This window comes from Poecilia mexicana, unplaced genomic scaffold (assembly GCF_051168715.1).
Source record: "Poecilia mexicana isolate PSO_F unplaced genomic scaffold, ASM5116871v1 scaffold_13, whole genome shotgun sequence".
In the NCBI taxonomy this organism is placed as follows: Eukaryota; Metazoa; Chordata; class Actinopteri; order Cyprinodontiformes; family Poeciliidae; genus Poecilia; species Poecilia mexicana.
This window is the reverse complement of record NW_028263382.1, coordinates 12,842,878-12,856,312: the sequence shown is the minus strand read 5'-3', so window position 1 is coordinate 12,856,312 and position 13,435 is coordinate 12,842,878. Positions and strand designations below refer to the sequence as shown.

Genomic DNA, 13,435 nt, shown 5'->3' with positions numbered 1-13,435 from the left:
TTTAAAATATAGATCTGGTTTGATCCCACAAAAAATGACAAACACAGCAACAATACAAGTAATTTGTATTTGACTCATTTAATTAGCTAATAAAATATGACCTAAAAATGAAAGCAATTTTTTAAATAAGATTTCTCTTTTTTATCTTACAATAGAAAAGAAATTGTCCAAGAGGAATCTACTTGTGTCTTAGATCCTGGAACCTGTTGATTCTAATGTTTTGTCCCAACTCTTCCGGTTTAAGGCCAACATTTATACATTTGTACGTGTGCAACAACCTTCTCATGCAACAGTGCCTCTCTCACAGGCAAGAACAATGTCCATTTAGCAGAGTGGCATTGTGTGGACCCTTAGCTATATCTGCTTTTTATGAATAATAAGAAGATGAAGAGATAACGAAGACACACAAGAGCCACACAAAACAGAGATGAGAGTGATGGGGAAAACAGGTAGTAAGGTCACAATGAACAGCTGGTGCTCAGAGAGCTCTATCTGGCTTCCCATTTCTCACTGTCCATGTGGTCATGAGATAACATCTCTTACCTTTATTCTGCGGCCCACATAGACTCCGCTTTATAGTGCATGGGTAGGGTGGTGCTTTGTGGAAAGCTGGAATAACCTTGCCTAGTTGCCCTGGCAACATTAGGGTTCAAATAAAGGTTGTGAAGCGGAAAAAAGAGAAACTGACAGAGCAGAAGTGCTTCTGCTGTACCAACGGTTAGCTTGAGGAATTTTCCTGAATGTGTTTTGTGAGATGTTAATCATAGACATGGAGCATTTTAATCTAGAGAAATATATTTTTTAAAAAATGGCTTTTACAAGGAATCCTAACCTTTAACAGGCTATGATGATATATGACACATGAAATATGAGGAACAAAGCATTAAACGGCCCATTATCGCAGACTTGTCATTACAAGAGTCAGGATGACAGGTACCACATCTACCCCATCCAGGCGGGTTCACGTACAGACCACCAGAGCACAGCAGCCCCCTTGCAACAGCATGTACAGCAAGTCTCTGCTGTTCTGCACCATTAACGCAACACCGTTCTCACACGCAGCTCAACTGTAAAGGTCATTTTGCTTACCTCTGATTCCTTCACATCTTTCATCTGCAGAATCTCATCTCTGTCTCCAGGAACAGGGTGAGGACCAATCACATGAGTGGAGGAGGACATGAAGAGTCTGTGAGCGCTCTGAATACTCTCGTCCCATTGGCTTGTCAGAGCCTCACTTTGATCTGTCTTCGGGGTGTCAGCTGGCAGCCATGTTTGTTTGCCCAACGAGATAGGCTACCTGTGTAATTACCTCTAACGAAGTGACTTGTTTTGATTTGGGATGAAATCTAATCCCCAGCTGGGATCAGTATGACAAGAAGAGGTCTGGGGTTACGTTGGGATTGTGATGCAGGAGTTTGGCAGTGCCAAGCTGTTTCAGGGGTTAATGTGATTGGCCTTTGTGCTTTTAGGAAGTTTATTCTCTGAGAAGGGAAATGGAGGCTGGGTGTGCAATTTTTGTTCTTGTATTCAAATCTGTCAAACCCTGGCTCACCTTATTTTAACTCTTTCTCTCTTACTCTATTCAGATGTATTTTGAGATCCATACAGGTTCTCTCTTGGCTTGAATATGCACACTTCTGCTCCTGTTAATCATTTCAGCTCTGGCAGCGGTTCAGAAAAAACCTCAAAGAAAAGCTTGTTGGCAGGAGGCGTCAGAGCTTCAGCTCCGCAGAACACAACGAGGCTCTCCTCCACTTTCTCCTTTGCTTTTACCTTTCTAACCTCCTCCTACTCCACTTCCCGACAATAACTTACTTCATTTTTTTATCGCTCGTGTTCTGACTTATACTATTTTTTCAATTTACCACATGGAGTTTTTACATCGTGATTTACGTTTTGATTCATTATGAGCATGTCACAGGACCTACTCTGCAAACTTCTTATAGGCTTCCTGGAGCCGATAAGAAATGTAAACATGGCAGGCTACTGAGTGACTAATCTAAAGGAGCTAATGAAAGCAACAGGAGGATATAGGTGAAGATAGAATAGCATGAATTGGAATACAATTAGTTGTATAGTTGAAGGAGAAGGGGATCCACTGTGCAACGTGAGGAAGTGTCACACAACCAACACCAACTGATGAAAACTCCATGACGAACCTTATTTTTGCCTGACAACAGAACATAAAAATTCTAAGTACAAAGTTGCATAAAGTTGTCTCCAGTCTCTGAGAAAACAAGACCCATTTTAGGGTCGCTGCATGAGAGCTAGGGGTGCATCCTTATCCTTCCTCTTTGCCTCCTCCCATCACCTCCCCCTTTCCCTATCTAGTGCAGGGCCTCATAAAGATTCCAGTGAAGAGCACTGATGTGTTGTTGATGTTTATGATCATGTAGGCGCTCCAGATGCAAATGATCCAGAGGCCAAACTGGGACAAACCAAGAGGTGTCTTCCCTGTGCAACGATCACACAAATACTCCAACTTAAAAAAAAAAATCATATTTGTTAATACGATTTTGACTTTTTATATCTATATTATTATGTGATGAACACCAGTAAAAATGTATGTAGCATGAAATTATCACTTAGTTTACAAACATCTATAAAAGGATTTATAAGGACTGCTCCCTTTTATATAGTTCTTAATTTTATTCATGCACAACTTACATTGCTTAAACATAATGCAAAGAGATAAATTCAGTTAAACTAATTACTATTTATCTGCCAGCTTTAATGGCTATATAGCTGTAATAATATTAATATTATTAACAATACAAAATTACTATCAAAAGTTTGTTTTTTATTTATTTATTAGGTTTATTTATGCAAACAATGCTTACTGAAATATAGATAATTTAATCAAGCCGTTTTTGCGCAACACCCATAACCCAACGACATATTTCAATAAATATGCCTATTTTAAAATATAATATTTAATATTATTATTGTTGTTATTATTATTATTATTATTATTATTATTATTATTATTATTATTATTATTATTATTATTATTATTATTAGTGATCTTTCTCTTTGGCGGACTGGAGCCTCTGCAGTCTCAGTGGGTGTTCTCCGGTCCCGACCTGACCCAGCGGTTCCGTCTGCAGCATTCCACCCGCACGCGCAATCATAAACATCCTTCTCATGGATCCACTCGGGCAGGAAGTGCGCGGCAACAGGAATTCCACTCTTTCAAACGCCATTATTCCACGGTTACAGTGATGGTTCAGGTCCCTCACCTCGGTGTCGCCTTTTAGGCCTGCACCACATGTATGCTCTCTCTCGCTCCAACATGTTTTGTCACCCTATCAAGGGGTTGAGAAAAGCTTTGAAATGTAGCTCCAGGCCTTCCAGCTCAGCTCCAGCTTTGCTTCGATGTTGGTCTGACGTCAATAAATCGCTCTTTAGCACGTAAAGTTGACAGCGGAGAAGCTAAACATCCTCTTATACTGTAAGCGGTGCGGTCATGTTGTGAGAAAATAGCTAAACATAGGTGTTGCTGCACTGTTTTAATATATATCTCTTTTTAATATAAAAATAGACTGAGATTGATAGAAACACCTGGGTGACCAAGCAGAAAGAGTCCTGGAAAAGCTACTAAAAACAGGAGAATTTAAGTTTTTGTTGACTTCCGCTCTATTGTCTTTAAATAATAGGTTACTTTACTCATCGGTTTTATTACTCGTGCAACAAAAACAGACTCAATATTTCAGACGATTGGATTTCTTTTTATTGGAGCGGTTATTCGAGAGGATATCACTTGAGACGACTTTTAAAGGATGTATATTTATTTAGACTGAAAACACAGTCTACTCAGACTGATTCAGGGTTCACTGAGTAGAATGTGTAGACCTGCTGTCTCATTCATGTGCAGGCCAAAAAAATCACTGTACAGCAAATGTATTTTTTTAATCCTGTCGCTCAACAACAAAGAAAAGATATCTAATAGAAAACGAGAGACATAAATTAAAATTCAAAAACAGAGGACAAAAATGTAATTTTCTTATTTTCCTATATAAAGCATTTTTGGCTAGAACATTTGGCACTGCGACCTAATTAACTTGTCGTGGTTTTCCAAGAAGCTGTGAACACGCCAAAGTTTGCTAATGTGCGTTGAATTGTTGCGGAGTACTGTCAACATGAATTGCTCAAAAATGTGACATACAAGATCGAAAATAAAAGAAAATTTAATTGTTGGCTGTTTGTTGCTTATTTTTGATAGACTATTTTATCAAAAGAAACATCCTGTGAGGCGCGTGCATGCAGTTGCAAGTTATAAGCAGGACCCCCCCAAATACTGAAATCCCGCGAGAAAAACATCTTGAGAGAGAAGTTCAGGAGGCTGGTTAGTATAAAGTACGTCCAGGAACTTTTCTCTGAACAGGCAAAATATCTGATAAACCCAAAGATAAGTTTAGGCATCATCAATCAGATTTATCTGCTACTGTCAAAAAAAAAAAACTGCTGTCACGCTAGATTAAACATTTCCTTAAAACAGCGCAAGCAGGTTTTATTCATATATATATATATATATATATATATATATATATATATATATATATATATATATATATATATATATATATATATATATATATATATATATATATATATATATATATAAAATTTGTGATGTCATTAACTGAAAGTCATTTTCACTTTTCACATCGACAGCAAAAATATTTATATATCGAGACAATTATTACTATGAAATGAAAGTCTGGCAGAAAATGTGTGTCTTATAAAGTTATTTTTATTTCCTGAATTATTAGGTGTTATTCTTCTGCACATTTGTATCCCGTGTCATCTGGGAGATGGATTAATTAGCCGAACACACTGAATGATGCCTTATTTTAGGACAAATGCTTACAAAACAGAGGCATTAATGGTGGTGTTAAGATGATCGGGAAATGCTCTCCATCTTAAACATGCGGGGGCGGGGGTAGGGGGACCTGGCTCGGAGCTGTGAGGTGGTAGTAATAGCACGTTGAGAGATGGTTGCCTCTCACCGCTGTTCAGCTGCCGCAGCCTGGCTGCAGCCTGGCTGCAGGGTGATGACACACATGCTAGTGCTGTTCCACCTGCACAGGCTCCCAGAGCACGGAAATCCTCTCCCGAAGAAAGCCGAAGGGACCCTCATGGGTGGTCGGGGAAACGGATACCTCTGCACGCACTGCGACCTAATTAAGCCGCACCGACTATGTCGTGGTTTTCCAAGAAGCTGTGAACACGCCAAAGTTTGCTAATGTGCGTGGAATTGTTGCGGAGTACTGTCAATTTGGCATTTGGCCACAACTTGTGTTTGAAGTAGTTGTAAGACTTCTGAAACAAGATAGAAGCAATTTCACAGGAAGAATACACTATAAAATGTCTTTTTTTTCTTCTCTCAACATGAATTTTATTTTGGTAACAAATCTCAATATTTCCATAAGGATAATTAACTATTACTCCCATTGCAGTATGAAGGCGATAACAGTGAGGTGGCTATGTTTCTGTGAGTTGCACTGTGAATTAATATGTGAAAGCAATCATAATATTTGGTTTACAAGCTTCCTGTGATGTAGCAATAATTTAAGGATATATCCAGCTTTAACAAGATTAGCCTTAGCTCTCATGCTAAAGCCGAACTTGCAAGCAGGCTGAGCTTTTTAACCCTGAGGCAATCCCAGCTGTGGCTCTGGGGAAAATGTCTACATGCCTTGTTAGAATAATGTAAAAACTTGATGGGTTACATTTTATCCCTTAATCCCAAAGCAACTCTCATTTTTATTTTTATTGTATTATTTTATGTTTCTTTTTAGCCTAAAAGACTTTTTTAAAAAATCGAAATTATTCTAAATTATTAGTTGGAATACTGGCAAATTTAGTTAAGCAGTTAAAAATCGGATTAAACGCTATTTATTTAGACGTGTTTTAGCTGCTAATCTTGGATGACTTCTAATCAGATATACTGATAAAAAACAATATCATCAGATAAAATCTAATTGTTAGACTTATGTTGTTGATTAAATGTAAACGTTTGTTTTACCAATGTAAAAACATATCAACACCTGATTTGCTTAATTTATGTAATAGTATAAATAAAAATAAACCAGGATCCTCATTTAAACCAGAGTTGAACACAAGTGTACATTTTAGTATCAATATTTTCTTTCAGATGCATTAACATGCCCAATATTGGCTGTTTGTCTTCTCTCTGTTTGGATGCACTTAGCTTTTTATCCGTGTTATTCTGTTTTGAGTAATACAGCCAGATTTTAACGTGTGCTCAGGGGCTTATTATATTTTTCATTGACTGTGACTGGTGGAGGCGGGAAAAGAATCCAGGCGCAAATCACAGAGCGCTACGTCGCTCCACAGACAGCATTGGAGCAGAATCAGCCGAGGAAGGGCTGGGCTTACGGGCTCGCAAACCTGAACCTGGGTTGCGCCTTTTGAAATCAGTCTACAATAATTTCCAGCGGAGGAAACAAGAAGGTGTCTTTACGCTTTCAACTCGAAGTGCATCCTGCGCTTCTGCAAATAACACTTTCTGAGCAAAGAGGTTTGGCGTTTCTGCTCGTCGGACTGGAGTTAATTTGCGTTGGTGTGCGCAATGATGGCCACTTATCAAAGTCCGGAGGAGGACCAGATAGCCTTATTGATCCATGACACGAACACGAGCAAGGAGAAGGAGCGACCCAAAGAGGACCCGGACCAGGAAAAAGCTGCAGAAAAGCCCGACCCGTCCCAGAAACCGCCGTACTCCTACGTCGCTCTCATTGCCATGGCCATCCGGGAGAGCGCAGAGAAGCGCCTCACTTTGTCCGGTATTTATCAGTACATCATCAGCAAATTCCCATTCTACGAGAAGAACAAGAAAGGCTGGCAGAACAGCATCAGGCACAACCTGAGTCTCAACGAATGCTTCATCAAGGTTCCGCGGGAGGGCGGCGGCGAGAGGAAGGGGAACTACTGGACCCTGGACCCGGCCTGTGAGGACATGTTCGAGAAAGGGAACTACAGGAGACGGCGCAGGATGAAGCGGCCTTTCAGACCCCCGCCAGCCCACTTCCAGCCGGGGAAGGCCTTGTTCGGAGGGGACGGCTACGGCTACCTGACCCCACCCAAGTACCTGCAGTCCAGCTTCATGAACAACTCCTGGTCGTTAGGCCAGCCGCCCACCCCGATGTCCTACACGTCCTGTCAGATGGCCGGTGGCAACGTGAGTCCGGTGAACGTGAAGGGACTGACGGCCCCCTCGTCCTACAACCCCTACTCCCGGGTTCAGAGCATGGCGCTGCCCAGCATGGTAAACTCTTACAACGGCATGAGCCACCACCATCACCCCCACCACGCGCAGCAGCTAAGCCCGGCCACCGCAGCACCTCCACCGGTCTCCTCCAGCAACGGAGCCGGCCTGCAGTTTGCCTGCTCCCGCCAGCCCGCGGAGCTCTCCATGATGCACTGCTCTTACTGGGAACACGAGACCAAACACTCGGCGTTACACACGAGGATTGATATTTAAACTCCACCCGCTGGGACTGTTCTCTGTACAAATGAAGACTCTAAGAGCTGATTCCTGTGATTTCAAAACAGAACCAACAGTATTCTTTAAAGAGACCGTTCTGCTGAGCTGTTCGGGTCCAGCTGATGGGAAAGCCGATGGAGAAATGCTTGCTCTATAATAACTGAGGGGGAGCGTTTCACAAAATGGAAGAGATCAGCGCACATCAGGTAGCACAATCTTCAGACTGATGGCCGTAACTCTGGTCTGGTCACTGTGACATGAAAAACAGGCTTTTACTGCGGACATGTCGACACAACTCCAGCTGCAGCTGTTCGGTATGCGTAAAGAGTTCTTCGACTTTTACGCACGGCTTCTCTCAGAGTTCCCTGATGAGATGAGGGTATAAGATGCCCCATTTAAAACCGGTGCTTGAATCTGTAAATAGACCGGGATTGGTTCTGACTTAAATTAATCTGCACAGAGCGAGGCCTGCACAGACTTAGTCGGAAGCGGTTGTTTTCAGAAGGTCTTGGTAAAATATTCATCAGACATTAAAATAAATATAAAAAATATATAGAAAAAAGAAGAAGAAAAACAATTCAGGGCTTTTCAAATTACTTCATTACTATGTTTTTGTAAAGATGTAAATTCTAGTATGACGCCAGTCAGTGCCAGGTTTTTGTTAATCTTTTTTTTTAATTATTATAGCTTTTTTTAAATAAATGTGATTAGCTATGTCTCATCCATGTCGGGGCCATGTTACATCTTAATTAGCACTTTGCCCTGTTTTTTTTTTTTTTTTTTTTCTAGGTTTGTCAATTTCTTAATAAACTTGTATTTCTTAAAATAATACAGCGGTGGTGAAGAAGTCTGTTCTGTACTTTGTAGGTTGTGTGGACGGAATCCACTGAATATGTTCGGCAGCTTTTATTTATTTATTTATTTTAGAAAAGAAAAGATATGCGCACGGATATGGAAAAAAATAAGAGTAAATTAAGTGACTCATTTCTAAAATAAAAATGTAATTTACATGCTTTACTGGATATTTAATGATCTCGTTAAATTTAAATAAGTTTATCAGCCCACTAGTAATAACAATAAAAATAATATAAAATATTATTATGATTATACAATTTATGTTCCAAATTATGATTGTCCTTCAATATGAACTTCCAAAATATAGTTTTTGTCTATCTTATTTGTGTAGTAATTGTACGGTAATATAACTTTTTCAAAAAACATCACTTTACGAAAGATAGCGTAAGTGTTTTGACAGGTCTATGCGACATATTTACAGTAATTTCCCTGGCGCAATATGAGACAAGAAACAAATTAAATGTTTTCCGGCTAATTGGGATTATGGATATTTGAAAGGGAAAACATAATTTATCGATCCTTCTCATAAGAAAAATTAACTTAGGCTACCATTGCTGTTCAAATAAGTAACTAAATAAATACCATTATTATGATAAACATAAAGTTATAACTCGCCAGTCTAAGTTGCTAAATGAAAATGTCACAGTTATTATATGAAAAGGTCAATTTAATAGGAAAAGTGAAATTATCACAATAACTTCATGACTTCAACATGTTACGGAGGCAGACGTAAAAAGCAGTCAGTTTAATAGATAAAATTAAATTTCACAAAGTAAAGATTGTTTTAATGATACTATATTGTTAGAAAACACTTGCATTGTTAATTACAATGTGTCTCTAAGGTTTCCCTGAACAGGTCCGGTTTTCGCGGGTTGCCCTTTGATGAGGCACAATCTGGTAAGAAAAACCGCCTTTAGGCTGACGTCCTCTCCTGCATTCCCAAATAATTATTGTGGCATCCCTGTGGTGGAATCATCAGCCATTTTAATCGTGCTTTTTGACATCAATTTACAGTTATTCTCGACGATGAAATGCGCGTCAGTGCGTCCTCACACCTCAAATCCCCCCGCTAATTTAGCTCTGGGATAACCTTTGCAACAGGACTCGACGGGCGCCAGGAGATGTGTCCGCGCCTTCACCTCCATCCAACCCTTCCTCTCCACAGCAACTGTCAAACACAAGCTCTTCATCCTGCATGAAACAAAAACACATACACACCCACAAAACAGAACGGGCTTTGTTCTGCCGGGAGCATTAGCGGGTCGCGTTTACATGTGTTTTTACGGAGTTTATAATACGGTCACAGTCAGAGATCATATAAAACCAGAGGTTGATTAATGCGGGCCGGGTGGTTTGTTATTCTGTCTCTCCTGCCTGTTTGTAAAAGAAAACAATATTGAGAGCTTTAATGCCTGTTTAAAATTGATCTGGAGGTTAATCTGAGCTAAAGAAGGCAGCGGAAAGAAGCAGTTTAGCCTATGCATTGGTTTTTGGAAAGTGAAATTTCTTTCTTAAATAATTCAAAAATAAATAAATAAATAAATAAATAAGTAAACATGAGAGATTTGAGGCACATTGGTGAGTATTAACTTGTTAGGTGTAATAAAACTCAAATTATCGCTAACATTTTTTACAGCGGCTTTGTGATCTCGGGAAATAATCCGAACTTCTGTTGAGCTTTTCACAGATCATTTATGTATTTAACTTTAACCAAGAGTCGCACATAAATCCACTAAACCCACTTCGGATATTAAGTCACAAAAATGATATGTAATGACCTTAATTATATAATAAAATGTGATTTTTATTTTATTTTATTTTATTTTATTATTTATTTTTTGAGGGGGTGGAGAGGGGGGATCTCTGTCAGTTTTTAAAATATTTCACTGCAAAAGCACACGTGACCAGAGACGAGCTTTATTTCTATTTTGTATTTTAAAGGAGGAGAGAGAGATTGAAGCGTCATCATGTAGAGGTCTGACTGACAGTCTCCGCGCCAGGCGGAGGAACAGCGACGCTTTTTTATCCTCCTGCGCGCACAGAGAGGAGCGTGGAAAGGAGCCTGAAATGTAGCTGTGTACGTCCCCGGCTTCCTCACATTAATGTTTTGTAAACAATAAAGAGATAAGGGTGCGTTTGAAAGGCGAGAGTATTCCAAACAAGCTCCCAAAAAGGGGTTACGAGAAATAATATTTCGACGACAGTAACGTTTGCGCAAACTCAAAAGTGATGCTTAGCGTATCCTTTTCTTCATATTTTATTTAAAGTCAGATGTCGATCTGCTTTATTTATTATTATTATTATTATTATTATTGTGGCGACACTAGATGGTAGTTCGGGTTTTGTGGGATTTTAGTTCTAATAGGTTGCTCAACAACGCCACCCTGGGAATTTCACCCAGGGAATATTACCTCTCGTCGGAGGCACACAGGTTCGGTTATGCAGGGATTTAAAACATCTGAGACAGTTCACAGTTATAAAAGTAGTTTTATTAAATTCTCTTTTTTAAAAAATGTTTTTAAAAATGACACAATAAATCAAAATAAGTCAAAAGAAAATAGAAAAACTGCAGCAGCTGAGGTTACCGGCCGGAGGGGGCGCTATGGGGACGACCTCCACCAAACACAGCAAACCAAAAAAAAAAAACCTTTTAACACCAGACGCAGTGAGACACCCCAAACTCAAAAATCACAGCACACAGACGAGGAGGACACCGTCACCACACCAACACCGCCACCGGGCCTCAGCAACTGCAAACAAAAACAGACAGTTAACCAATATAATAATCTCAAAAAGAATAATATCAGCCCTGACTAAATAAAGAACAAAAAAAAAAAGGCTGTAGACAAAATAAGTAAAAGAAATAGAAAACAGATAATACAAGTTAAAACATCAGGCCCAGGCGTGGTCCTCTTGCCGCACCGCAGCGAGAGGTGAAATGGGCGCGCTGACGCCACACCCCAAACACCGCTTTAATGAGGGCGGATAACGCCACAGTCCAACTTTAAAAACAATTGTGCCGAAATCCGGGAGATAAACGTAGACAGGAGCAGAGCAGGTCCGGAAAACGGATGCAGACAGAGCAGATCCGGGAAACGAACGTAGACAGAGCAGATCCGGGAAACGAACGTAGACAGAGCAGCAATGGTCCAACTGTGGGGACTACAAACAGATTAGTCACTAAAACTAAAAGAAAGCGGAGCCTAGATGGGTGTTAATTTCTTACCTGCCGATCCACAAACACGCACACACACACACTCGCAGACCGAGGAAGAGGAGCGCAGCGCTGAGGCGTTTTACCTATAATCACACTTTAATTTAGATTTTCTGACCACGATCAGCTAAAGTGCAGGGAGAGAGAACACCTACCACCAGATCGTCAGCACAACATGCACCAGCCAGCAATTTGTTGCTTTCCGCTGCCAGATTCCACCGGACACAAACCACACAGTGGGAGCACAAAGACGACACATGCTGAATGAGCGCTGCAGCTCCCTTATATACACCACGCCCACCTAAGAACCGGAACTCCTCACCTGGAAACTATTTGTAGAATTACATACATTTCTATACCACTACATTCTACCCCCCCTTCTTGCATCGTCGACCCGACGATGGCCAATTCAAAACTGGAACTATCAGATCCAAGGTCTAAAAGCTGATACACTTGACATGGATGCAGAAGAGCCTCCAGGAAGAGCATCTCCTGCTGGCCGTGGGAGATGGTACACATTAGAATGTTGTCCAGCAGTTTGTCGTTTGGAACGACGTAAGGCCACTGGCTCAGGACAGCTGACAGGTGGAACAGTCACAGATGTAGAGGGTTCAGCGGATACAACTGGTTCACATGGTGACCCTGGTTCCTGGGATGCAGCTTGAGGCTGTGATCTACTAGAAGGTAAGTCAGAAGCAACCACCAGGGGTTGCTGTTCACAAACAAACAGATCATAATCAAATGGGCCATTATCCTCAGACAGTCCTTCTTCTACAGAAGGCAAGTTGTGAGGAGGAATGTGATCAGGAGGAACAACACCAACCACAGGCTTCAGCATGGTACGGTGTACCTGTCTTACTTTAGTCTGGTCATTCATAGGTGCAATGGTATAAACAGAGCCATCGTCCTTTGGTGCCCTCAACACTTTATACTTGACAGAGCTCCATCGGTCCCTGGTCTTATGAGGCCCCCTAGCAGTAAAGTCACGCAAAAACACAAATTGACCTTCTTTTAATGGCAGATGTTTCACCTGAGTCTCATGGGCCTGCCTTCGGCGATCTGCAGCATGTTTCAGGTGCTCTCTAGCCCCATCAAAGGCTACCTGCAAACGAGCTTGATGCTCTTGAACCCACTCATGGACAGAACCACCAACTGGACTCTCAACTCTACCCAACAGGAAATCTAGGGGCAGTCTAGGTTCCTGACCAAACATTAAAAGGAAAGGTGACTCTCCAGTAGATTGGTGAGGAGTTGTATTATAACAATAAAGAACCTGGGGCAAACAGGCATGCCAATCTCTCTTCCGAGACACAGGCAGCGTCCTTAACAGATTGTGCAGCGTCCGATTAAAACGCTCACATTGGCCATTTCCTTCTGGGTGATATGGAGTGGTGCGTGATTTTACAATACCATACAAGCTACACAGCTGCTGGATAAGTGAGCTCTCAAAGTTACGACCCTGGTCGGAGTGCAACCGAGCTGGAACACCAAACTTATAAAACCATTCAGACACCAAAACCTTAGCCACAGTGGCCGCTCGCTGATCCCGTGTGGGGACAGCAACAGTATATTTACTAAAAACATCTGTCAAGACCAAAACATTTTCTAAGCCATTCTGAGTGGGCTCTAAGGTGGTACAATCAATAGCCAAAATTTCATTAGGACGTGATGCTAATAAATGTCCCATGTTACCATAAGCTTTAGGGTGGACATCCTTTGCCACCTGGCACCTCTCACAAGCCTGGCACCATTGGGCCACATCAGAGGCCATATGAGGCCAGTAACACCGGGACCGTAAGAGCGCCAAAGTTCGCTCCACTCCCTGGTGACCATGTTCTTCATGAACTTGGGTCAGA

At 41.1% G+C, this 13,435-nt stretch overlaps 1 protein-coding gene across 1 annotated transcript; it reads left to right on the top strand.

The window, feature by feature from the left end:
- The first annotated feature begins 6,407 nt into the window (after window positions 1-6,407).
- foxl2a (forkhead box L2a) lies at window positions 6,408-11,166 on the top strand. The gene has a single exon (XM_014994226.2). It carries the CDS (start codon window positions 6,596-6,598, stop codon window positions 7,505-7,507), a length of 912 nt encoding a protein of 303 aa, XP_014849712.1. The 5' UTR covers window positions 6,408-6,595; the 3' UTR covers window positions 7,508-11,166.
- Window positions 11,167-13,435: the final 2,269 nt, after the last annotated feature.